Source organism: Monodelphis domestica, chromosome 2 (assembly GCF_027887165.1).
Source record: "Monodelphis domestica isolate mMonDom1 chromosome 2, mMonDom1.pri, whole genome shotgun sequence".
In the NCBI taxonomy this organism is placed as follows: domain Eukaryota; kingdom Metazoa; phylum Chordata; class Mammalia; order Didelphimorphia; family Didelphidae; genus Monodelphis; species Monodelphis domestica.
In genome coordinates, this window is record NC_077228.1 from 49,827,072 (window position 1) to 49,851,652 (window position 24,581).

Consider the following 24,581-nt stretch of genomic DNA (forward strand, 5'->3'; position numbering starts at 1 on the left):
CCTTTCATGCCAGGAATGTACACAGGTTGACGTTTATACCCTAGTGACTTTTATTAAATTATAAAATGCAGTTATTTTATCCTCCTGTACAATAGTTCACAGAACATTAAGTTTAAAAGAATTATAGGATAGTGACCTGTCTCAAGACCATTTCTGCTGAACTCCATTGGAATAAATTGGAAGAATGATGAATATCAACAATAATAATCTTGACAACAAGAAAAATAATCCTTGGCATTTACATCATGTTTTACACTTTGAAAAATGTTTTCTATGCATTATTTCATTTGGTCAACAAATTTTCTATGCAATATTTCATTTGATTAACAACCCTATGGGCTTATTATAATTCACCCTCTTTTAAAGATGAGGAAACTGAGGCTCAGAAAGCTTAAATAACTTGTCAAGAATCACACAACTAGTCAAAATCTGAACTAGCATTAGAATTTAGTTCTTCCAGGGGACAAGATATATCTATGCAGATAACTTCCAGGTTGATATATCCAGCCCTGCTCTCTCTTCTGAGCTCCATCGATTTCCTGGTTGGACATTTCCAACCCCACGTCTTGTACACATTTTACATTCAACACATAAAAAGTAGAATTCATTATTTGTCTGGCCCTCAAACCCACCCTTTTCTGAATTTTCCTGTGACTACTGAAAATTCCACCATTCTTCCCTTTAAAATCACAATCTTGATGCCACTCTTGCCTTCTCACTTTCTCTGGTCACACATATCCAATACACTGATTGGTCTTTGTCATTTCTACCTCTATAACATCCCTTATATAAGTCTCCTTTCTATGAACACAGTCACTCCCCTAGGGTAGGTGCCTATAACCTCTCACCTGGTCTCCTACATCAACCTGCTGGTTGGTTTCCCCTGCCTCCATACTTTACACTTTAGTACCATGTTGGTGAACCTATGGCATGTGTGCCAGAGGGGTCTACTCCTCTCCCCCTCTCCACTACACCTGAGGACATTTCTTCAGGACTCAGTTCACTTATCAATTTCAGTGGCAGATCCTTTCTGCTAGTGCCATCCTTTCTATGGTTACTTTTTATTTGATTTGTATAATCTTTTAGATAGAGATTTCTACATGTACATATTATTACTCCCTCAAACTCAAAATAGGAGGATCTAGTGAGGGCTGAATCCATTTTGCTTTTTGCCTATGTATTGCAGTAGATTTAGTACTGGGTCTGGGGTCAAGAGGACCAGAGTTAAAATCTGCTCTTAGACATGTACTAGCTGAGTGACCTTGAGCAGGCCATTTAACCCTATGTGCCTCATTTTTCTCATCTGCAAAATGATCTGGAGAAGGAAATGGCAAACCAGTCTAGTGCTTCTGCCAAGAAAACTCCAAATGGGGTCACAAAGAGTAGGGCATGACTGAAAAATGACTAAATAAGCAAACTAGATCTCTAACCAGTGCTTAGCACAACACCAGAAACATAGAAAGAAGGTGATTAATAATGGATGCTTGATTGATTGAGACTTCCAAATCTCCAACTGCCTTCTTGACAATTCTACCTGATGTTTCACTGGTTCATTAAACTTCATGTATCCAAAATGGAACTCATCATCTGTCTTCCTTCTTCCTAAGTTCCCTATATTGCTACTGCTGTTCTTACCATCCTCTGTCACCTTGACTTCAAACCTTGGAGTCATCTTTGATTCTGCCTTTTCTCCCTCCATTTCCACCACCCGCTGGCACCAATCAGATGCAAACTCTTGCACCATCTTCCTTAATGATATCAACTGCAACTGATTTTTCTCTCTATCATGCTGCTACTACATACCTGAGCTTCAGGTAAATTCATACAAGTTCAAGTTCTCATCACCCTTCACCTGGACTTTGAAATCATGCTTCTAATTGGCTTTCCTGCCTCTAGTATCTACCCTTCACCTAGTTGTCAAAATGATTTTCCAAAGGCTTAAGTATGATGACATCATCCGTCAGCCTCCCAGACCTTTAGTGGTTCTCTTATTGCATCTAGGATAAAAATACAAATGGGTCCTCTCAGCTTTTAAGACACTACACAATCTGCTTTCAGTCTACCTTTCCAATCTTTTTCCCTAGCATTTACCTTCACACAATATTCAAGACATACCAGATTAATAAATTTCCTCCAACTCAACATTTCATCTCTTTTCTGTACAAGCTACCCATTTGCCTAGAATGCCTTGACTTTCAGGATTATTAATTTCCTTTAAAAGTTCAGATTAGACTCCATATTCTATGTATCATATCCCAGCCCCTTTCCTTCCTCTTCTGGCCAAAAGTGCTTTTTTCTTTTGGGAAGAGAAAGGAAAGGAAAGAGAAAGAGAAGGGAAGCAATTTCTGGTTTCACCGATTTAACATTCTATTGGGGAAGTCAAAGTAGGTATATAGTCTGAATCAGAAGTCAAAAATCTCACATATTACTGGTTCATTTGTCCTGATTTTCTATTTTAGATATACAAAGCTCACCAAAATTTCCTTTGCTTCCACTCCCAAGAAAAGATGGGAATAACAATTATGGAAGAAGCTTTCCATTTGCCACATTTAGTGTCTTGTCAATTAAAATTATAGAACTAGAGCTAGAAAAGACTTATGGGCCACCTTGACCAACCCCTCAATTTTACTTAAGCTCAGAAAAGTTAAGTGAGATTAGAAGAAAAAGGTAAAATAAATATTATACAGCAGAGCTGAGATACCTATAAGAATCAGGTAGCCATTTTTATTACCTAGGGTATTGGGAAATCTATGGTTACTATCCTGGGAAATCAGGGGGAATATTCTATGAGATAGTCAATATTCTAATGCCCAAAGCTTAAGTCACATTTACCTCTTGGATTCAGTTTAAGAAACCTGAAATACTTAAAAATATTAAGAGTTAATAATGATGTTTACAATTGACATTTATGTAGAGCTTTATGGTTTGAAAAGCACTTTCCATTCATGATCCCATTTGATCTCCACAATAACATTGTGAAGTGCTATTATTATACCAATTTAGTAGATGGGGAAACTGAGACTCAAGGAAGTTAATTCAACCAATCAGTCAGTAACAAACATTAGTAGGTACTTACTATGAGCCAGACATTGAGCTCAGCGCTGGGAATAAAAAGAACTGCAAAAGAAATAAACAATCAAGAAGTCTGTCTTCTCAAGGTGCTTGTCTTCAGTCAGAGACATTTCAAAAGACCCATTAGAAATGGACCAATCCCACCCATGCCTTTAATCTGTTCTGATACTATATGATTTGGATTGTGGAATATTAAGGGAGGCAGTACATATGACAAAATAAAACACATTGGATATTATAAGTTCAAATATCAAGCTTTATTTCCCAATTATGCCATATAGTACCTGTATAAGTGTGGGATGGATGTGAAACTACATGATCAGGGACGGCTAGGTGGCCCAGGAGATAAAGTGGATGAAATCAGGAAAACTTGAGTTCAAATCCTTTCTCAGACACTTACTAGCCATGTGAACTTGGGAAAATCATTCAAGCCTATTTGCCTCAATTTCCTCATCAGTAAAATAATAACCCCAAACAGGGTCATGAAGAGTCAGAAACGACTGCACAACAACAAATACAAGATCATTTCAGAGTAGACTGAAAGTAATGAGAGCGGAAGGCATTAGTAGAAAAAAGGGATGGGAGGAAAGGTCTTCTCTCGAAGATAGTATTTGAGCTGAGACTGGAAGAGAGCCAGGAAAGCTCAGAGGCAGAGATGAAGGTTTAAAGCATAAATTCAAGTTATTAAACACAGCAAATATGAAGATGTAGAGTCATGGCATGTATGAGGAACAGCAGAAGGCCAATATCATTGGATCATATTATATGTGCATTGAACTTAAAGGTAAAGAAGACTGGGAAAGTATCAAGGGGCTGGGTTATAAAGAACTCTGCTTGCCAAAAAGAGCATCTTATAGTTGAGCTTGCATATAGTGAGTGAACCATTAGGACTCAGTATTAAGCAGCATTGGCACATTAAACTTAATGTATACAAAATGGAACTCGCCATCTGTCTTCCTTCTTCCTAAGTTCCCTATATTGCTACTGCTGTTCTTACCATCCTCTGTCACCTTGACTTCAAACCTTGGAGTCATCTTTGATTCTGCCTTTTCTCCCTCCATTTCCACAACCCTCTGGCACCAATCAGATGCAAACTCTTGCGCCATCTTCCTTAATGATATCAACTGCAACTGATTTTCCTCTCTATCATGCTGCTACTACATACCTGAGCTGCAGGTAAGTTCATACAAGTTCAAGTTCTCATCACCCTTTACCTGGACTTTGCAATCATGCTTCTAATTGGCTTTCCTGCCTCCAGTACCTACCCTTCACCATTCACCCTTCACCTGGTTGTCAAAATAATTTTCCAAAAGCACACATATGATGACCTCAGCCTCCCAGACCTTTGGTGGCTCTCATTGCCTATTTCGACATGAAAATATATATGCTAGGGGCATACTTAGACAGGTGTTCCAATAATTTTTTAGCTGTTACTGTTCTGGCCAAATACTATGTTCTGAAGGTGAATCTCCACGTTTACTCCATCCTATAAAGAACTTCACCTCTCGGTTTTGTCATTTGTAAAACCAAGGGGTTGAATTAGGTGACTTTTTAGATCTTTTTTGGTTCCAAAGTTCTGTGATTTCATCCTTGAGGCGTCAGTGGGATTCCTCCAGATATAGGTATAGATATGAATCTCACTCAAGCTCCAAAGCTGCAATATCTTTAGATACATGGATGTGGATGTATAAAATTCTTACATAACCTGTTACACAATAATTAACCCCAATGATATTATTAAAATGGAAATCCAAGTAATATTGTGCAGGTCTGTGAATTGTGTGCAGCTTGTTACTTCCTTCCTCAGTTATTAATAAAAAAGATATGTTTACTATAAAACATCCCTTCTTCCAATTTCATTTTCTTAATTTTAAGCATTGTTCAATCACCAGGAACAATGGTGCCATTTAATAGAGGGTACCGGAATTTACCAGTCAATAAGCCAGCATTTACTGAGTACTTACTTATATGTTGTGCTTTAAGCAATATAATGGGGATACGAAAGACTAAAATGAAATATTCCCTTCCCTCTAGATCACACTAAAAATTGCATCAGCCACAAGTCATCAGTGTAGTTGTGTTGGTAAAAAGTTCAATTTCATTCAAAAAACATTTTTTGATCATCTATTCCATGCAAGGAATTGAGCCTAAAGCAAGCAGTTAAATGGAAACAGCTCAATCAGTTTCCATTTTATTGAGGACTAGGAGGCAGGACAACTAGGATTATAGTCCAGGTACCGTTTTTAGCATTAGCCTCTAGCTAATATTAGATGTCCTCGAACAAGTCCTCTTCGCTTTTCCAAGCCTCAATCTCCTCTTCTTTAACATGAGAGCAAGCACCAGACTAGATGATCTTAGAAATTCCCTTCCCTACTCTTAGGCTTCATGTTTCTCTAAAACTATACGCTTGATAAATGGCAATACTGTAAGTAAAAGGTTGAAGACCCCAGAGAAGCCTTATTAGAAGATGAGGAGCATTCTATAGCCAACATTCGGGGGGGGGGGGAATGCTTAGAGCACATTTAATTAGCCTAATTACACAGTGCCCTTGCAGCATATTATTAATGTAGGATGACAGAGAGATGTTTCTCAGAGCATGAAAAAGTGGCCAAAGTGCCTTCAAATGAACTTGGAAAAATTCCAGGACTTTACATTAGCCCCGTAATATTTTTGGAATAACACACTAGCGATAAGTACAAAGATGCTGGGCTAGGAATGTCATACGTAAACATTGCAAGCTATGTGGGCACAGGGGAAGCATCCTTTTAGCATCCAATCTCACTGAGAAAGAACTATGATGAGCCTGGAAGAATATTCTCATACCAGACAATCTGCATCATGATTGGACCTGTCATGAAGTAATCTCCACACTCACTCCTCCTTCCCTGGTCACTCGTTCTCCAGCTCTAATGCAAGGAGACACTGTCAAGACCAATGTATTTCCTGCTGGGGCTACTCCCAGCCCTTCACTGCTGACTCGCTGGCTCCAAGCAGCTACACAGCCTTCTGGCCAGTAAGCATCAGACTGACTTCATCAGGCTCTCCAGTCTGATGACCTGTGCCCCACATGCCAGTAACTTCCATAGAAAGGACTGAGGTTAATGCAATGGCATCAGGGGAAAAAGGAAATGTAGTGGATCTAGGATGACATTTTGTTATTTTGTTCTTACTGTACTCATGCTTATAAGAATAAAAATATTAATAACATGGAAAATGGTTAGAATGGTTTTTCTAAAGAGTTAAATCTTAGGAAAATATTCAGACTTTGAATCTGATCTAGTAACTACAGTAACATCTCGTATTCAAATGAAATTTTAAACAAAAGGCTTTGCCCAGGAAGTATTTTTTTCCCTAGATGTAAAAACCATTAACAAGTTTTAAGAGGGTTTTGTGGAGGTGGGGAGAGGGAAAAAGGTCAAAAGAGATCTAAGAAAAATTGCTTTTCCTTTATAAAACAGAATTGTTTGGAATAATAGCCCATAAACCACTGCTAGAATACCCCATTTTTCCGACGCTTAGTTCACAATGTTCAAAAGCTTTCTGGTTTTGGTCCTTACATATTTTAATTGCAATTTTGCCCTATACAGACACACAATAAATGTTTTATGAAAACTATAACATCAGAGAAAACTATCTTTCGATTCCATTAGGAGTACATAATACTCAATTGGGCTAAGCATTAGGGTTGACATACATATTCAAGTAATCCATTGGAAAAATTTTCTACATTTTCAAATGTGGAATACAACTGTTTGAGATGAAGACCTCTCTTCATCTAACAGAGGGGAAGGAACAATACAAAGATTTAAAAAAAAAAACAATTTAAGCTGGGAGTTTACAGAGAGTACAAAATAAAGCAAAATTCATCATTTCCCCCTTTTAACCAGGACAGCGTTCTAAGTTGAATTGTGGGGCTACTAATAGGACAAACATTTATTATTGTTTTCCCACCAATACTGTCCTTGGATAAACATAATACTATTTTAAAAGAGTAGCATGGACATAATGGCATAACAGATCCCAGGATGTGGGGATTATCTTTTTTAAGACCAGAGAGATCAAATTGCAAATGGGATGCCAACTGGAACTAAATCAATATTGAAAAATAGCCAGTATGTCAACAATTTTGTGCTGAAGAAACTCTTCCTTGTTAGAACTTAGGGGGAAATTTGTTAAAACTCTCATATTATTTGAAACTATGCTGAGGTCCCACCACTTTTATAAATGTGGGTAGTGTTCCTGCTTGTTACTATTAAGACATGCAGATTGCTATTTTTTTTTTCCTACAGCTCTACACCAATGTGTCCTTAGCGACTATTGGGTTACAGGGACATTTTGAAGAAAGTGACATGTATACCTTAATGCAGCTAAATGTGAATTATTTTTATTCTTACAAGCAATACTAAATCCCATCTAAGAGGTAGCAAAATCAAGTAGTATAGTAGCTTTTCATGACATGCTTTGAGTTAACAGGGGAAAAAATCCTTGCCAATTGAATAATCAAAACTGTTTCTTGAAAAACTTTTTTTTTCTTCTTGTAGTTCTCTTAATTTATTACTGACCCAGTCTGACCCTGGTTAGCTTTCAAGAGCTGATGGAAAACAGTATGACATTGTGATAGCCCCAGGCTACGAAAGTAAAAGAAAAACAAAACACATTTTTAAAAAAAGAATGAAAATGTTTAGCCATGTAATTATATGACCTTTGTTAACTATTTAAGAAAAAAATAACACAGCAGGAAGCCTACAAATGAAATTGACATGGAAAAAAATATTCATTGTTTTGAGAAGTGGAAATGACAAATCCAAACAGGAACACTAAATATGAAATGATTCTTCAGCTTCTGTTTTGTGTCCAATTCTTTTGAGGCATCGATATAATTAGCAATAACACAATTTTCCCTTTTTATAAAATGAATTCTATCTTATTAAATGTATTCACTTAGAATACTCCAGCATATATGAATGCCTACCAAGATATATCTACATGTAGATATATATATATATATATGTACATACTTCATATTTTCTCATTTTGGGGGGATCTTTTGGCATGTTTTGTGGGTCACAGAATTGTTCAGATTTATTATATATTCATAAGTATACATTAATAAATATATATGAATATAGAAATAATTCCAAATTATTCCTTAATAGAGAGAACTTTGGGATGAAACTCCCTCTAGTAAATACATGGGGAATTGTGGCACATTATCACAGTCTTAAAGGGTTGCATAGGGCCCTGGAGGCTAGGATTGGTCCAGTCCATAATTACCAGATAGACAGTATGTGTTAAAATGTCATTCTTGAACCCAGGTCTTGCTGACTCCCAAACAATTTGCTCTTTAATATGCCACATTGCCTCTCACCTTCTCATTTACTCTTTTTAAACGCCTAAGGCAGATCTTATGATGCAGATATAATTGGTTTCCAAGTTGGTGGAAGGGCTACAGAGAAATCACTTAGTTTGAGAGGAATTCAGTCTAAATGCTCACAGTGTTAGTCAGGAAAAACCTTTATTGCTGAGATTCAATTATATAATTGTTGAACTTCTGAATGACATTGTTTCCATCATAGCAAAACCGCACCCACAGAGTGCTGAGACTTTAAAAGTTTTAAGAATTCCTCTTCTCCATTGCTGATAATTTTTTATTTTAAGAATGACAATTACAGGCAGCCAAATGTAGAGTTTGTAACCTTTCATCTTTTAAGTATTGGTACTGAGTCCAGTTTTAAAAAAAGCAAAAACAAAAATAAAAAATGAACAACAGTTATGTAAATGCAAGTGCTTGGAGTCATTTTTTTCCCAAATAGAGTTGATTTGAGTCATTTGTAGTGAGGAGTAGAACAGAAATACACTTAACTTTCTAGATACCACATAAGCAGCTGAAATCATGACATTTTACTGATATTGGGAAATTCATGAATGAGAGTACTACTCAATCAAGGACTTTAAAAAAATAGGCCAGTGTGTTAATTAATGCCAATTCTATATGATATATAATAATGCACATTAACTACTTGAAAAAATTCACATTTATTTACTGTCAAACAGGTGTTAAACTTTACATTGGATATTAGTGACGGGCTCATTATTAACATGTTACACAAAGGGATGAAAAGAAAAGCAGAAGTTTGCTAAAACAATTTACATTTCATTAGAACTTTATCATAAAATAAATTAATTACTAAATATAGGCAGAAGGAATATGGAAGAGTAATATTTATGTTTTATTTTATTTTTTTAAAAAAAGGACAGGCACCTTTTTTGTTCACTAGAAAGTTTGTGAGAAGTGTCCAGTGCCCTCTTTGCCCCCTGTGCAAGAATGAACAGAGGAATGACATACAATCTTTTTTTTTTCCCTAGATTTCACCAAATTTGTGCAAGGCATGGCATAACTGGCTTCAAAGAGATTTCTCCCCATAAAATATGTTCTTTTGGCAATAAGAAATTTAAATGTAAGAATAAAGACTAACTTGTCAAAGCAGAACACTGTTTACAGTGGAAAATAAGTGAAAATGAGTAGAACTTGTCTTTTTTTTAAACATACTACTATGACAAAGTGTAAGAAAAACATTTTATAACATATGTGCAACCAAGAGCTTTTCACAATATTTTCTCCAAACTCTTTAAAATTATTTTAATGACAATTATATTTCAGTTGGACACAAATGTATTTTATTTTACCCTAGCAATAGAACAAAATATAATTTCTTTAGCCTTTTTTTTTTCTCATGAGAACAGTTCATTGTACAGTTGAGGAAATATATGAAATAAGGCCTGTGGCTTGATTGCTAGTGGTTAGACATGTTTTCAATCTTTGCCTTAATGGAAAAGATTTGCAGTGGACTGCACGCAAATGCAGAATCTCTCTCCTGCTTTTCCAAGTCTCGTCAGAAACAGTAAGGTACAGTAAATTTGTCCCACAGGATTTTAAAGCCTACGCCTTGTATATAATACAATGCAGGCCCTCAAAAATGGTGCAGCCATATTTACAAAGTTAGTTCAGAGATTGCTGCAGTAAAATGGCTGGGGAGATTTGATTCGCTTCTTTCGCAATTTCTATGAACTCAGCAGCAGAAGAAATCTTTTTAAAATACCTTGTTGGTATCTCTTTTCTTTGTAACAAATAATTCATTTTAGTATACTCTGTGTATATACAAAGTTTTTTTTTTATTTTTTTTTTGTTTGTTATATAAAAATTCACAGAACTGCAAGGTCCAGTCATCTCTCTCTCTTTCTCTCTCACCGGGAGAACCACAGGTCAACAGAGGTTGTCTCTTCAAGCAGATTGGAGGGAGGTGGACGGCGGGCCGATAGTCTTTTTTTTCCTTTCTTTTTTCTTTTTTTCTTTTAAATACTTGCATGTGGCCCTTAAGAATTTTTTTTTTTTTGCTACACTACTAAAGACTCGTTACTAGTTGCATTTGTCCTTCCCTAACATCTCCTTCTGGGATACATCCCTCTTTGTTAATGGGGATAATATAGCCGTCGCTGTTCCCCCTGCTGATCTGGTAGTACATTTGGAGCTGATGGCCAGCCCCCAGATTTGGCATGCTTTTGTAGTAAATGTCCTCGTTCTCGCTCCTCCGGGAGGGAGACAGGTCCTCTTCCACGTCGGGGCTGCTCTCGGGATAGGGAGAGTCTCTAAGGTTGGGCATGCTTGTGTAAAGAGAGTCTCTGTTGGGGGACTGCAGGTGGTCCTCCGTGTCCGCTGTCAGCTGCGAGACGTAGCTGTCAGTTCCTTCGGTCTTGACTTTCTTCTGCGGTTGGTACAGAAGCGAGTGAGTCCGTTGAGGAATGAGAGGCGCCTCGAGTTCCCGGTGGTGCAGCTCGAGTCCCGGGTTATCGCTATGCATTAAAGATGAGGCGTCGGCGACGATCGCGTCATCTTCACTGCTGCTGCCTCCGATGGCGGGCTTGGCGGGCAGCGCGCGCTCCAGGTTGTGGTTCTTGCCGCCGCCCCGCAGGTTGTTGTGCACCAATTCGGAAATGATCATTTTCTCAAAAGCAGTGTCATTCAGGCTGAGTCCGCAGTCTACAACGTGCACGCTTTCACTGTAGTCCCCGTTACGCAGTGAGTAGCTGTTGTTGAAGTTACCATTTAGCGGTAGAGTATCCATAGCACTTGTATCCCTGGCATTGTTCAGTGAATGTCCTGCAAGAGAAAAGGGAGATGCGGGGTTAAGCGACGCTGTTCCCCCGTTCCCGGGCAAGGTCTTCTTTTTTTATTTTTTTAATTTATTTACTTATTATTATTTTTTTTGTACAAGACTTTTTAATGTAGTTCAGGACAAAGTTATATTTAGAAGCCAATGCTTGAGAAGTGGCAAGTTTTCCAGCATTTCCCATTGGAAACCTACGTTGTACCCCTTATGCGATAGGAAAAAGGTGTTACGGAGTAATAATCACTGATTTCCCAGGGGAGGCGGGGGTGGGAATGGAATGGAATCTTAAGTTGGTCAATTTGAGGGGAAACAACGAGTTGTTAAATTTCTGTGTCAATTCTTGGATCTTTCCCAAGGAACCCTTCACTCCATGCCCTTGCATATGTAATGCAAAGCAATTCTTTTGTGACATTTACGTTTTTCAGTACAACACCATGGTTTCTAAAAATAAAATTGACAGGATTTGTCCTAAACAACACTAAATCAAAAAGGAATAAGTCACATACAAAAAAACCAAAGGCAAATGTACAACATAAACCCACATAACTTGCAAGCAACTACTTTAACGATGTTTCTAACATTTCCTTTTATTGTCTGGAGATGAGATAAAGGAAAGAATGAAAAAAAATGGACAAATACAAAGAATTCATGTTAAACAAGGACAGCCATCTCTCACACTAATGGGACCAGGGCCCACAAGCACCATCCAACAACACGATAGACAGCAGGTGGAATGACTCACTTTGGACAACTCACATCATGTCTGTCTGCTCAGGCTATCTGGCCTAAGAGTAGCTGATATATAAAAGAAAGTAAAATGATTTATTGTAACATGATGAAGAATTTCTAAGCTTCTCAGCAACTTAGTCAGAGCAAGGGTTCAGCAAATTAAATTACCAGCAAAAGCAGCCTTTTTTTTCCACTTAATGTAATTTTTTTTTTTGCACTAATATTCTCTCTACCAGTAATGGCCTCAGGCTTCTAAAGGTCAAGGTTCGCCTGCAGCCCTGCAGTCCGCATCAGTCACAGTGACAGCACTGAATGAGCCAGCACAGGCAATTAAGAGTAAGGCCCACAGATACCATGGGCATGGAGGTCAGATGCAGAAATGTTAGGAATTTCTGTAAGTATGGGTCACAGAAATTAAACCAAAGAATAAATATCAGCTGTGGAATGGGAGAAGGTTGTCAGCCTTGGCTAACTTTAGCTTCTGAAAGAATGACATTGGATAAGTTTGCTGAAGATATGAAAAGAGGTTTAAGAGGGAAAAAAGAAAAATTATGGCAACATGCTCTTATTGGATACGAGTTTTATCTTCTACAGACACATAAACATGTAAACTAAGACATCACAGTGCTTCCCAGGCAAAGAAATGGAAAAAAAATTATTTATAATTTTTTTTGGAATAAACTGAAAGGTCTGCACCATGGAACCTAGGTTATTGTTATGTCAATTCCTAGAAAATCACTTGGCTACGTATGTCTGGAAAAAAAAAATGAAGTGATGTTATTGGAATGAAACTGACCACTGTGAGAGGCTGCTGCATTATATGCAAGGCTTGGAGGAGTATAAGAAATATTTTTAATTGATAAAGAAAAATTAGGTAATTTTTGTTTGCCCTCTCTCTACCCTTAAAGCTGCAGATTATCCTAGAAAACTCATCATTTCATTCATCAAAAGTCTTTCCATTGTTAATAGAAGACCAGGGAGAAGAAAGGAATTCTGTTTCTTTTGATCTTAATTAACATGACTAGAATACTACAGTCTAATGACAATATTAGACAAATTTACAAATGATTCTCCATAATTGCATGATCCATATATAATAAATTAAACAAGGTGAGTTCAGGCAGCTAGACTGCCCATTTTTAATTTTGATTAGTAGATTTCCACAGTTTTGAAATGTCACATATCCTTTAAATTACTTTTTTTTTTCTAAAAAAAAAAAAAGATTTACCAATACAAAAGTATGTGGCATTTGTAAGTGATGAGTGACCCATGGATCACATGCTGATATTCATTTCCTCTAAGGAGGCCTTTTCTTTTTATACTTTTTTTCTTTTCATCTCTGCTAATAGATACAATATTAAGCTGGATCATACAGGAGGTATTTTCTATGATATACTGCAGATTTAAGCACATTTTGACTGGTTTTGCAGAGGCAACATTTTCTGCCCGAGTTCAGGTAATTCACTTGAAGTCTTTTCCATAGCCTGTAGCAAGATTACTGTGGGAATGTAGAAATGATAAGTAAATTATTAAGTATTTTTTGCTTGACGGTACTTCAGTTTTAAGCAGCAAATTATTTCAGCATTGAATATCCTCAATTATCATCAGCATTTGCTACAGACCTTTTATTATCAAGAAAAAGGCAGTACAGTACAGTAGTACTGTTAGAATTTGGGATCAATTTTGAGTTGCAAATTGTGAACCACTTGCCCGCTGAGTCTACTTCATGACTGCTAGTTATGTTTTAATTGTGCCCATTAAAAATCATGCTGAAAAAATTTACATTTGATAGGCAAAGTTAAGTTTTACTCCCATACTTGTCTCTCTGTAGGTTGCTAGAGGAAAGCGTAAGGAAAGTAAGAAAACAAGAGAATGAAAATAGAAACTGCAGTTAAGTTAAAAAAGCGACTTGAAAGAAAAAACGGAAACAAAGTTTTGTGTTTTCTACATCCGCAAATATTAGGCTTGATTCAAGATTACATTATACTAGTGGCAAATAACATTGTAACTTTCACAAAGCCTAACTAAACAGACACATTAAAGTTACGATTTATTTTAAAAGTTAGAAAAGAAAGCAATTACTGGAAAACACAGTAATAACAGGTGAGTTAGTGACAACCCCAGCCCGTCCCACCTCCACCCCAAGTACTGCTCATCTAAACTATTCTAATATTAATTTTTGGCAAAAAAAAAAGAAAAAAAAACACCAAAACGTTTTCCTAAGGAAAACGATAATAACATCAACATCAACAAAACAGCAACAAAACTAACATAAAGCTGCACTATACTATAGTTTGTATAAACTCAATGCTAGATGTGGTTTCCCACACCCAGGCATCCAAATTGCCTTTCTCATCTACTCAGCTCCATAAGCAGATTTCTCAGCAAGCTTTAAGAGTCAACTGAACCTTATATTACATAGACATGATACCTCTAAGTGATATATATCTTGAAGATGGGCTCTCGGACCATGTGATGTCAGTCCTGTAATAGTATATTAAGATTTATGCCACCTGTGTTAAAAACATGGATAAGGATTGGTAAATATTCCTATGTCTCAGGCATTACTATAATATAGTGCAGTTTTAGCAGCCTGGCACAGGCAATACCATAATGTTTCTCAAAATTGAAAAATTCAGAATGCATTCTAAGGATATGAAAACTTGAGTTTCTATCTCAGAAAGGGGGGAAAATAGCAAGAAAGGACGTTTTTGTTTAGGAGCCAAAAAAAAAAGAAAACAAAAACTAGGTTTATTCAGTAAGTATAAGCACACCTGGTGAGTTAAATACAGGAGCAGAAGGGGCATTACATACAACTGTTTCAGCGAGCAATGTGTTATAGGGATTGTTAGTGCCGTGGGGTCGAAGAAGAGGGTTTGTTAGTAGGTAATTGCCAGTCATCCCTAAAGCAAAGAAACAGAAAAAAAAAATACATCAGTTCTCTTATTTTGGCCAGAGAGCTTCATTAAAGCATTTTTTTTCTGTACTGATAAGTAACAATCAATATATATATTTTTAAATATCTAGCACTTGGAAGTTGGCAAAGCGCTTGACGCACATCAGCTCATGTAACAATAACCCCAGGAGTAGGTCCTAGAGACATTTGTGTCCTCATTTAAGGCTGGAAAAACGGAGTTGAAGAAGTTTTAAATGATTTGTTTATCGTCAAAAATCGAGTAAGTGTAAGAGGTGGGTCCTGTGCCCAAGGCTGGCATCACTCAATGCAAGCGTGGTATAAACGCTGCACCACGTCTTTCTGGGTTAAGTTGTCAAATGACATTCTTCAGGGACTTCCACATTGTATTTGAACTAGTAATTTGAAGGAGAAAGGGAGAGGGTCTGCTTGGCAATCCACAGGTGCTTTCTAAATCCCCAAAGCAAACACCTGCGGAGAACGACATTTACTAATTTAGACAAAGCCCCAGTTAAACAAGAACGGCAATTGAATGCGGAGGGATCAACGCCATGTTTCAAGATGTTACTGCTTAATATTAAAAACTTTAACCAGTGAGGTCCCAAAAGGGGAATTTTCAAACTTTATGAATTTACAGGTGTGGAGTTTATCCCTTATGAAAACATCTGTGTTAATACAAACTCAGGCAAAAGGGAAGAGGAAAACCAACGTCTACCAACAAGGATAAGGAAGGACATACTCTGCGAAAAGCCTCTCTTAGTATGAGCCCAAGCACGCATGCAGAGAAACAAGCCTCAGTGCTTCTGTTTGGATGGATTAGACCATTCCCATATAGGCAATCAGGCTAGGAGGCTCATGCTGACATTTCTGCAAAAATAAATACCTGAATACCTCATTCTCTTTCAGATAGGTACTTTGACTGATTAAATAAAACATTAGCAAGCACAATAAACATAGATCCTACTCATTTTAATTCACCATTTACAAACCTTCCAAGTACTTTCTCAGGCACATGTTTGGAACATGGCTAGCTTAACTGCCTTCAAACTATGACTGACTTCCAGTTGGTCTTAGTCCTCCCCCCCTCCCCCTGTCCCCCAACAATTAATGGATAGACTTGACAGTAGAGTGACAAAAATTATATTCATGTCTCTTCTTCTTTACTTTGGTCTGGGCACCTCATTAAGATAATATACAACTTGGGTTGTTTTCAGATGCACTGTACTGCAGCAAAATTGATATTACCTGGATACTTTACATGTCCAAAGAGAGTGAAAATGTCATCTGAAATTTCATACTAAATTTAAATTTATTAGGCTTTCATTCAGGCAAAAGCAAAAAAGATATTATATTTTAAATATTTATGCCTTTATCCTACTAGAGTTATTTTATTCTAGATAGGAGAAATGTTTAGAGTTCAGCAGAGAATTCCTTTATTGACAGATTATGCTAATCTTATTTGATAGTGGCTTAATTTAAGTAACAATTAGATTGATTTATGCCATAATTTCCTAAAGTTGCAAACCAGACGAAAGCAGAAATACCAACTCAAACAGGAAAAAAATATTTTCTTGCCCTGTCTTGTGTACTTTAATTTTATCCCATATCAGAGAGGATTTACTGCAGCTCTGTTGATAACATTTAAGTTTTGGCTTTTTGAAAGAAATGTTCAAATAATAAGAACTTCACTAATTAGAATTGTCATTGTAAAAGTTGACATTGTTTAGTGGGAAGAGTAATTATGCTAATTACATCAATATTTCAGGAGGAAAACTTTTATAAATGTCTCTTGGTTAGAGAGGATGTCAATTTGATTTCACTGGGAAAACGTCATTTGAACTCATGTTCTCAATGATATATTTGTTTCATCACTGGTCTCATTAATATGTTTTTAACAGTTAGGAATTATGCACTTGCTTTCAATTTAAATTATTGATGGAAATTGTTTAAGTGTGCTTTCCATCAAAGGGGCTGAATGAATCTTATGTAGTGAAATCAGTTGCCTAACGGGATTTTTAAATCTTCTTATGAAACATGAAAATTGTTCTTAAAAGAAAAAAAATTGTTTATAAGATTCCAAGACAAGATTCTTTTAAACTGACAAGTACTACAAAATTGCACTCTCCTCAAATCGAAACCATTCCCAGTAACTGACCTTGATTAAGCGTTGAAGTGCTATTGATGTCACCTGAGATAAAGGAAGATTCTGACTGTTTTCTCACAGTGTCATTCCACATCCTTCTTATACGACTCTGTTGATAGAAAGCAAGAAGACAGAGATGTTATGTTTTAGGTTACATGTAGATTGTTTGCTTGAGCTCAGCCCCACTAGGAACACACATCAGTTTTTCCCTCATCTTGATCCTTTGGGGATTATCTGTTGCCACTATGAAACATGTATGTTGCTTCTGAGTTCAAATGTAAGAAGGTTGATATTCTATGTTGTAAGGAACTTAAGCTACTGATTTCCAACTGGATGAGAGACACTGCAGTTTCTTTGTCTTAACCTACTGTCATACTAATAGGAAATTGGTGTTTGTATCAGTAAAAAAAAAATTTTTTTAAATCTTAAAGAAATGTTTAAAACACACACACCCAAAACAGAAGGAAAAAAACCCTCCATGTATTTGCCATCTAGATCATTATAATGAGAAGACAATTAGTGCATCTGAACAGAACATGTCTCAGTAGGCTTGCTATAAATAAGGTTAATTAAAAGATGCTGTCAAACTCTTTGTTACCTGTGTGCCAGAGGAATATCGGGCGCTAGTTCTTGTGGTTGATGCCTTCACTGAACTGTGGGGACTCTCAGTTGGTAGCCCACCACAGCAATATGAATGTCGAAAACACTTGCCATACTCCTTACGTACCTGCAGTTGAACAAATGGCAAAAATGATCTCAGTGCCAGTCAAACAAACATTGACAAAGTGTTGACTATGTGCCAAGCACTGGGATAAATGATGATGATATAAATAAATTAAAAACAAAACAAATTTTAAAAAATTATCTCTTCCATCAAGGAGATTACATTCTAAGGAAATAACATCTAAATAACGAGATATATACAAGATAATCAATTTCTTCAGGGATCCTTTCCTCAAGGAGCTTACATCATGATGGTGGAGACAAGGCCTACATACATGCAAATATTTAATATAAATTTTAATCCAAAATACATTTGATTTTCTTCAAGATGATGAGTATAGAAAACCTCTTCAGGAAAAAAAATCTTCTGTTATGAATATTAACTATATTCAATGTTAATATAGCCTCAGTACCAGGCAACATAATAAACTGTTCATTTATGAAACTAGTTCAAACCTAGGGGTTCCCCTTTTCGGATACATTTAACAAACCAGTAATTCAGTCATTTAAAGCTTTCTATTCTCTTACTCTATAAATAAATCTCCTTGCTCTATATCTAATGTGTAGCATAGCTTTGCATGTAACCTCCTCTTTTTAATGTTAAAACTACTCTGGTGCAAGAATAAAGAAAGTACATACTTTGGTCAATTTGCCAGCAATTAGACTAGAATGATTTCCTCAGTTTTTGCCATTACCAGCTTTAATGTTTAGTGCAGAAATGTAAAAATGCCTATTCTCATTAGCACACAACCAAAAAAAAATGATTAATACAATATATAGTCATGCTAAAGGGGAGCAATCACGCAATCTCCCTCCTCTCCCAAAGCTTATATGAATGAAGTGATCAGACTGTCATTAGGCTCCAAAGGGAAATTAATGCTAAACTTTATTATGTAAAAATCTATAAGGACTGGTGATTAAAGTGGCCACTCCTAGAACCGTGGGTTAGGAATTTAAAGAGAGATCACTGCCCAAACAACATTTGAATGGATGTGGTATGGTATATCAAAACTAGTTTGGGGGAGTCATATATTTCATTGTTAAATAAAAGAATGACTTCCAGGCACAAGCCACAGCTCTTAATAATTGTGTTTTGAAGTCTTCAACATAAGAGGCAGATGAAGTAGGTCAACAAGATGTTTAAAAAAAAACAACTATTTTCTTATAAGGCTACATGTTCATTCATTTATTATGTCTGAAGTTTTTAACATTAAAACCTGGCAAAAAAGTTAAAGTAGTGACCTCTTGTCTTTTCATCCTCAGTTGTATTTAATTATACTTATTATCATCATAACAATTACTTGTTTTCAAATCATTAAAGCAAAAAAGAACTATGGGTCTCATAGTCACTTTATACCAGATTCATAAGAAGTCATCCTGGTAGGAGTGTGAAAATTAAAAAAAAAAAGATTTATGGGTAAATTTTCAAATACACTATAGAAAGAATATTCTAATACCATATTACACATTAATAAATTTTGTTTGTGTTCCTAGCACATTCTTCTTTGAAAACCATAAATTATTTTACTCATTTTATCAACAAAGCTTTGCCACCACACTTATATGAAAACACAACACATAAATAGTTCCATCACCCTAAAACAGAACTTCCTGTCAGGTCTTGCACTATGCAAATGAACAGCAAAGAAGAGTGACTGCAAGGCACATATACCCATAATTGGAGCTCTGATTATTAGAGAAGGCTTCTAAAAACCAAAGTTAATTATAACAAGACTAACCTTGTGGAAAATGTAAAGGCTTAAAGTTTCGTGTTATTTATCACCCAGGACACCTCAAGAAGAATTTCTGAGCATTAATAGGTATTAACCGCTCCAAACTGCTCTCTAACCAGGACAATAGCAACCACAATGGTATTTTGCCCAAATAATACCCTCCAGGGTTGGTTTTGCCTAATGCTTATATTGTTGTGAATGTACATTATCTGTCAGCATTGCACAATCCACTGTCATTAGCTCTAAATTATAGCTTGTTCAAAACTGATGGAAGTAACAACACTATCATCTTGTCAGGACTGAAAACATAATAGTTTTCACTTTCACAATTCTATTTCTCTGTTCAATTTAGTGACCAACTAGTAATAACAGAATAAAAAGACTGCATTAGTTATGCAGGCAGGGACAGGGTGATAGCCAGTGAAAGGCATGGAAACTTTTCAACCTTAAATAACAGCTCGGCTATTCTTACAAGTTTACATCTCCTCACCACAGATTAAGGTTTTTCATCCTTGACTGTATTTTTGAATCATTTTTGCTGACTCCACTTAACATGAAATCAGAAGAAAATAAGACGTGAAGAAGTAGGATATTGTTGGTTTTCTGATCCTGGACAAGTGGCCAAGACAGAGAAAAAGATGAATGATGACTTGATTTGTCTATCTGGTGTTTTTAATAGGTGGTGTCCTTGCTGCAGTCAGGTCCCTTCTCTCTTCGCACATAGCCTTTCTCTTTCATGTTTCTGAATTAATTCACTCTATAACAGTGCTGGCTTTTCTTTTCATATATCTCCTTTAAGAAAGTGTTTTCGGCCTTTTCTATCTCTTAGACCCCTTTAGCAGGCTGGTGAAGCCCTTGGAACTTTTCTTAGAATGCTTTTAAAAACATAAAATATCAAGGAAAACCAATTATATTGAAACTAAACAAGTTTAGGTACTTCAGGTCAACACTTTCCTTTAATATGTCTTGGTTCATAAAGTCATTTTACATGTAAGGTACCTAAATTTCCCAAATATTTATATACTTTCAACAATAATAAGGGGACAGATATAGGATGCAATGGATAGAGCGCCAGAACTGGAGTCAAGAAAACTCATCTTTCTGAGGTCAAATCTGGCCTCAGACACATAGTAGCATGACACAAAACCAGTCATTTAACCCTGTTTGCCTCAGTTCCTGATCTGTAAAATGAACTGGAGAAGGAAATGGCAAACCATGCCAGTGTCTTTGCCAAGAAAACCCCAAATGGGGTCACAAAGGGTCAGAAATGACTGAATGACTGAACAACAATAAAACAGGGATAAAACGCAAGGAAACTATTTTAATCCACAAATGTTATGGCTCTCTAACTTAAATTTCATCTTGCATGTCTACTTCCCTTCCATCAAGGGGGATGGTCACATCAACAGAGTTCTCATGCATTTTCCCATTGCTTACTTTCTTCTGAAGGGCACAATGAAAGATGAAAATGAACACTCCCTGGAAGGCATTAAATACGGTGAAGAGATAAGCCATCACGACGGTCTCCTCATTGATGAAAAGCAGTCCAAATGACCAGGTGAGGCCAAGAAGACACAGAAGGGCGAAAGCACCAAGGACCCAGGACCTGAAAGAGGAGAACAGGGTTTTTTGTTGCTGTTGTTGTTGTTGTTTTTTCAAACAGGCCTGGCAGCAAATACCCGTGCACATTTGAATATTCACATTAATTTCAGTAGTTGCAGTTGTCTTTCTCTATGTTCACATTCAAATTCAACAAGTCTTTAGCTTTAACCTTTCAGTGATTAAGAACTTCAGCCTCCCATGAGAGCCGCATCAGCAGTTCGTAATTTCCAGAATGAACAAGATGTCAAAAGTATTTTAAACACAAAGATGTTAAAAAAAAAACCCAAAGGACCAAATTGTTTTAAAAATACAATTTCAGTAAAAAGAAATTGAGAATTCTTGGCCCTATATGTTTTATCGGTGGTGCTTTCAGAGGACACTGAATAATGTAACACATACAGAGAGGAGGTTATATGGCAGATAAACGCCTAGCACCTAAACTTGGGACTCTGTTCAACTAAGCTTAAGTGAACCTAGAGTTTAGAACTATAATATGAGGAAGCTGGGCTGAAATGTGACCAAAAAGAAAAAAAAATGCGTACGACCATGAAATAAAATATTTTAGAGAGATTTCATCATGAATAGTTGAAGGAGAAAGGAATTAGAGAGAACAGGACGGAATGAGGGGAATTTTAAGTCAGTGCATTCCATTGCTAACTAATGATCTTACTTGATAAATGGCTTATTATCTTCATAGCTAGAAAGCATTATAAGCAGAAAAGAGAAACAAAATTATTAGACAGAATTGAAATAGAAATTAATAAGAAAGCATTTATATATTTATATAAATCAGTCAAATTAAGAAATTCAAAATGCAGAGGCAAGCAGTTTAAAAAAATAAAGGCATATAATAGTTAAAAAAATACTATAGCAAATTAGATATTTCCAAACTAATTATTAAAGTAAGGGTAATTCATGATATTGTCCGAGTTTGCAAAAATATAATTCATGCCATAAATTTGTTAATGTAGGGTTCTACCTTACCCAGGTAAGTCCGTATTATAGTAGCCATCACAAACACGGTAATTACTGGTGTGGATGAGAAGACAGAAAGAGGAAAAGGAAGAAAAGAGAGAGATGCTAAAGATTAGCTCTCTCTCTTACCATGCAACATGCAATGAAGCTGATACTAACCTATCTGAGACATCTAAGTTTTAAATGTTACCCTTACTAGAGATCTGCCATTTAAAAAAAATTTAAAAAAAACATTTTTAAAAAATGAGTCTTTTCCACAACCCTGATATTCAACTTCAGTTATACCTTCACAGACTTTAAATTAAAAGCCTCTCATTTGAAATAATATTCTTCAAATGCTTCTATAAGATGATTTAATGAAGCAACAGCTATCAATGTCTTGTTAATTACATAACACTGTTGCCCCCCCCTTTGAGAGGGATATTGCTGATTTTTTTTTAATTCATCATTGAGATAAAGTAAACATTTGTTTAATTAGCATGAAAACAACAGATAATCTTCAAGTTAACAATAGTAATAGAGTCAATTCTCTTAGGAGAACAGGATTAGGAGGGGAAACTGCTTAGAATCCTTAAATCAAAAAGTCATTTAACAAAACAAACTCTACATAATCATATCAGCCATGCAAACAGGAACATCATTTTGAACTGCATTTTAAATGCAAATGAAATTACCACAGTGCTATGGAATTTCCATGGAGCCACTGGAAAAAAAAATTTTTTTTCCTCTTGGCTCTAGCTCAAGGTAGGGAATTATTATCTAATTTTGACCAATGCCTGTGACTCGGCAACAGCGCAACCCAAGCAGACCCATAAGGTTTGAGTCTAATTCATATCTATTGTTTTTAAGAGACAAAGTTCCATGTTCCTAATGCTGGATCACTTCCTCCAGTCATCATGAGTTTATCGTTTGTATTCCAACTTAAACACAGAACACTTACTTAATGTTTTCCAACCTGCTAGAGTCGGGTTTCAAAGTGTTGGAGTGCTTCACCATTTTGCACAAAGTGATCACCAAGAAGATAATATTCAGCTGTCAAAAAAGGTAAGGATGAGATTAGTATATTCCAGATCAAGGGGCTGGATAATGAAGACCTGGCAGATATATTTAGGGGGTCGAGGAATTAAGCAAGGGTAGAGATCACATATGTCACATATACTTGGGAATACTATTGGTTCAATTTTATAGTACTTGTACCGTGAAAAATCTGTGTGCATTATGACAAATGGGCTGCACATATCAATAACAGACAAAAAAGCCCCTAAAATAACTATCCCTAATGAGCTAATATTCTATCCCAAATCCAATGGTCCACTATTTTTATATTTATGCATGTACATGTATGTATATATTTATATGTATAAATATAAAACGCATGTTTCTGTAATCAGATATATATATTAAAACACGCACATATATGTATATAAACACACTCATATACATAGGATAAGATGCCTACGTAGTCCAAAATACATACATTTATAAAAAGTAATATATTATGTAATAAAATAACATTATATGATATAATAACTTCCTCTCATATTATATAATTTCAAGTCAACCAATATTCCTTAAGCCACTGACCACTGAACTTTGACATAACACTGTGCATGACATCAGGGAAAATAAAAGTCTATTAAACACGAACATTGAGAAAAATTTAATTCAAAAAACCAGTTGGTCATTTATTAAGTGTCCACAATATTTCTAAATACTATGCTAGAAGCTTGTAATTTCAAGAAAAAAGGAATTGGTTCTTTCCCCCAAAGAAGCTAAGATTTAGTTATATTTATATGTACATATGTAATACTAACTATACACCAAAGACATGGGAGGATTTAATCAGGTGGCTGGAAACTAGATGCTGGGCAGGTCAACCAAGGCTTCAAAGTAGGACATGGGGCTTGAGTTGAGCTTTGAATGGAGACAGGGATTCTTGGTACTGGCTGAGGGTGGGGAGTGACTCTGGAAAGGGAAGTGAGGGTCCCTCTTTTATTCTTTTTTTGGACAATCCTTTGTAAACTTTAAAAAGCTCTACATGATACTTTAATGTTTACCATGTGGTATTATGCTAAGAATAACTATGCAAGGTAGGCGACACAAATAGAATTCACTATTTTATAAAGAAAAAAGAAGTTCTATTACTTTTCAGACCTTGGCTGCTCCTATAAAAATTTTTATATGAGAACAAAATGTATATTTTAAATTGATAAATGATTCATCCTACCTAGGCAAAGGAAGAATTCAAATCTCCAAGTACAAGTTAAGAAGCCTAACATTGAAGCTTTGAACATAATATTCTGTCTGTCTGTCTCACACACACACACACACACACACACACACACACACACACACACACATATGACTGAGGGACTGGAAAGAGTGAAAGATTGAGGACCTAAGTCTAGTGAGTAAACATCATGAAAATGAAAATTCACTCCATCATTGGAATCCAATACCCCTTCTTTAACTTAGTCTCAGAGTTAGCTGGGGTGCTTAAGTGACTATGCTAAACATAAACA

General features: G+C 36.1%; 1 protein-coding gene across 19 annotated transcripts in view; it reads right to left on the reverse strand.

Annotated features, from left to right (window-relative positions):
- Positions 1 to 8,568: 8,568 nt before the first annotated feature.
- The window catches only part of ADGRL2 (adhesion G protein-coupled receptor L2), an 894,229-nt gene continuing 878,216 nt past the window's right edge, over positions 8,569 to 24,581 (reverse strand). For 10 of the 19 annotated variants that reach the window (XM_056815432.1, XM_056815435.1, XM_056815431.1 and 7 more), the window contains 6 exons: positions 23,000 to 23,091; positions 20,920 to 21,088; positions 17,625 to 17,753; positions 17,039 to 17,135; positions 14,744 to 14,872; positions 8,569 to 11,230 (listed from right to left, as the gene is read on the reverse strand). In XM_056815432.1, the coding sequence (XP_056671410.1) occupies positions 10,476 to 11,230; positions 14,744 to 14,872; positions 17,039 to 17,135; positions 17,625 to 17,753; positions 20,920 to 21,088; positions 23,000 to 23,091 (1,371 nt within the window). In that variant the 3' untranslated portion in view covers positions 8,569 to 10,475. Of the gene's footprint in view, positions 11,231 to 11,982; positions 12,036 to 14,400; positions 14,483 to 14,743; positions 14,873 to 17,038; positions 17,136 to 17,624; positions 17,754 to 20,919; positions 21,089 to 22,999; positions 23,092 to 24,581 lie in introns of those variants that run through there. The other 9 variants (XM_056815438.1, XM_056815442.1, XM_056815437.1 and 6 more) reach the window with 3 other exon arrangements.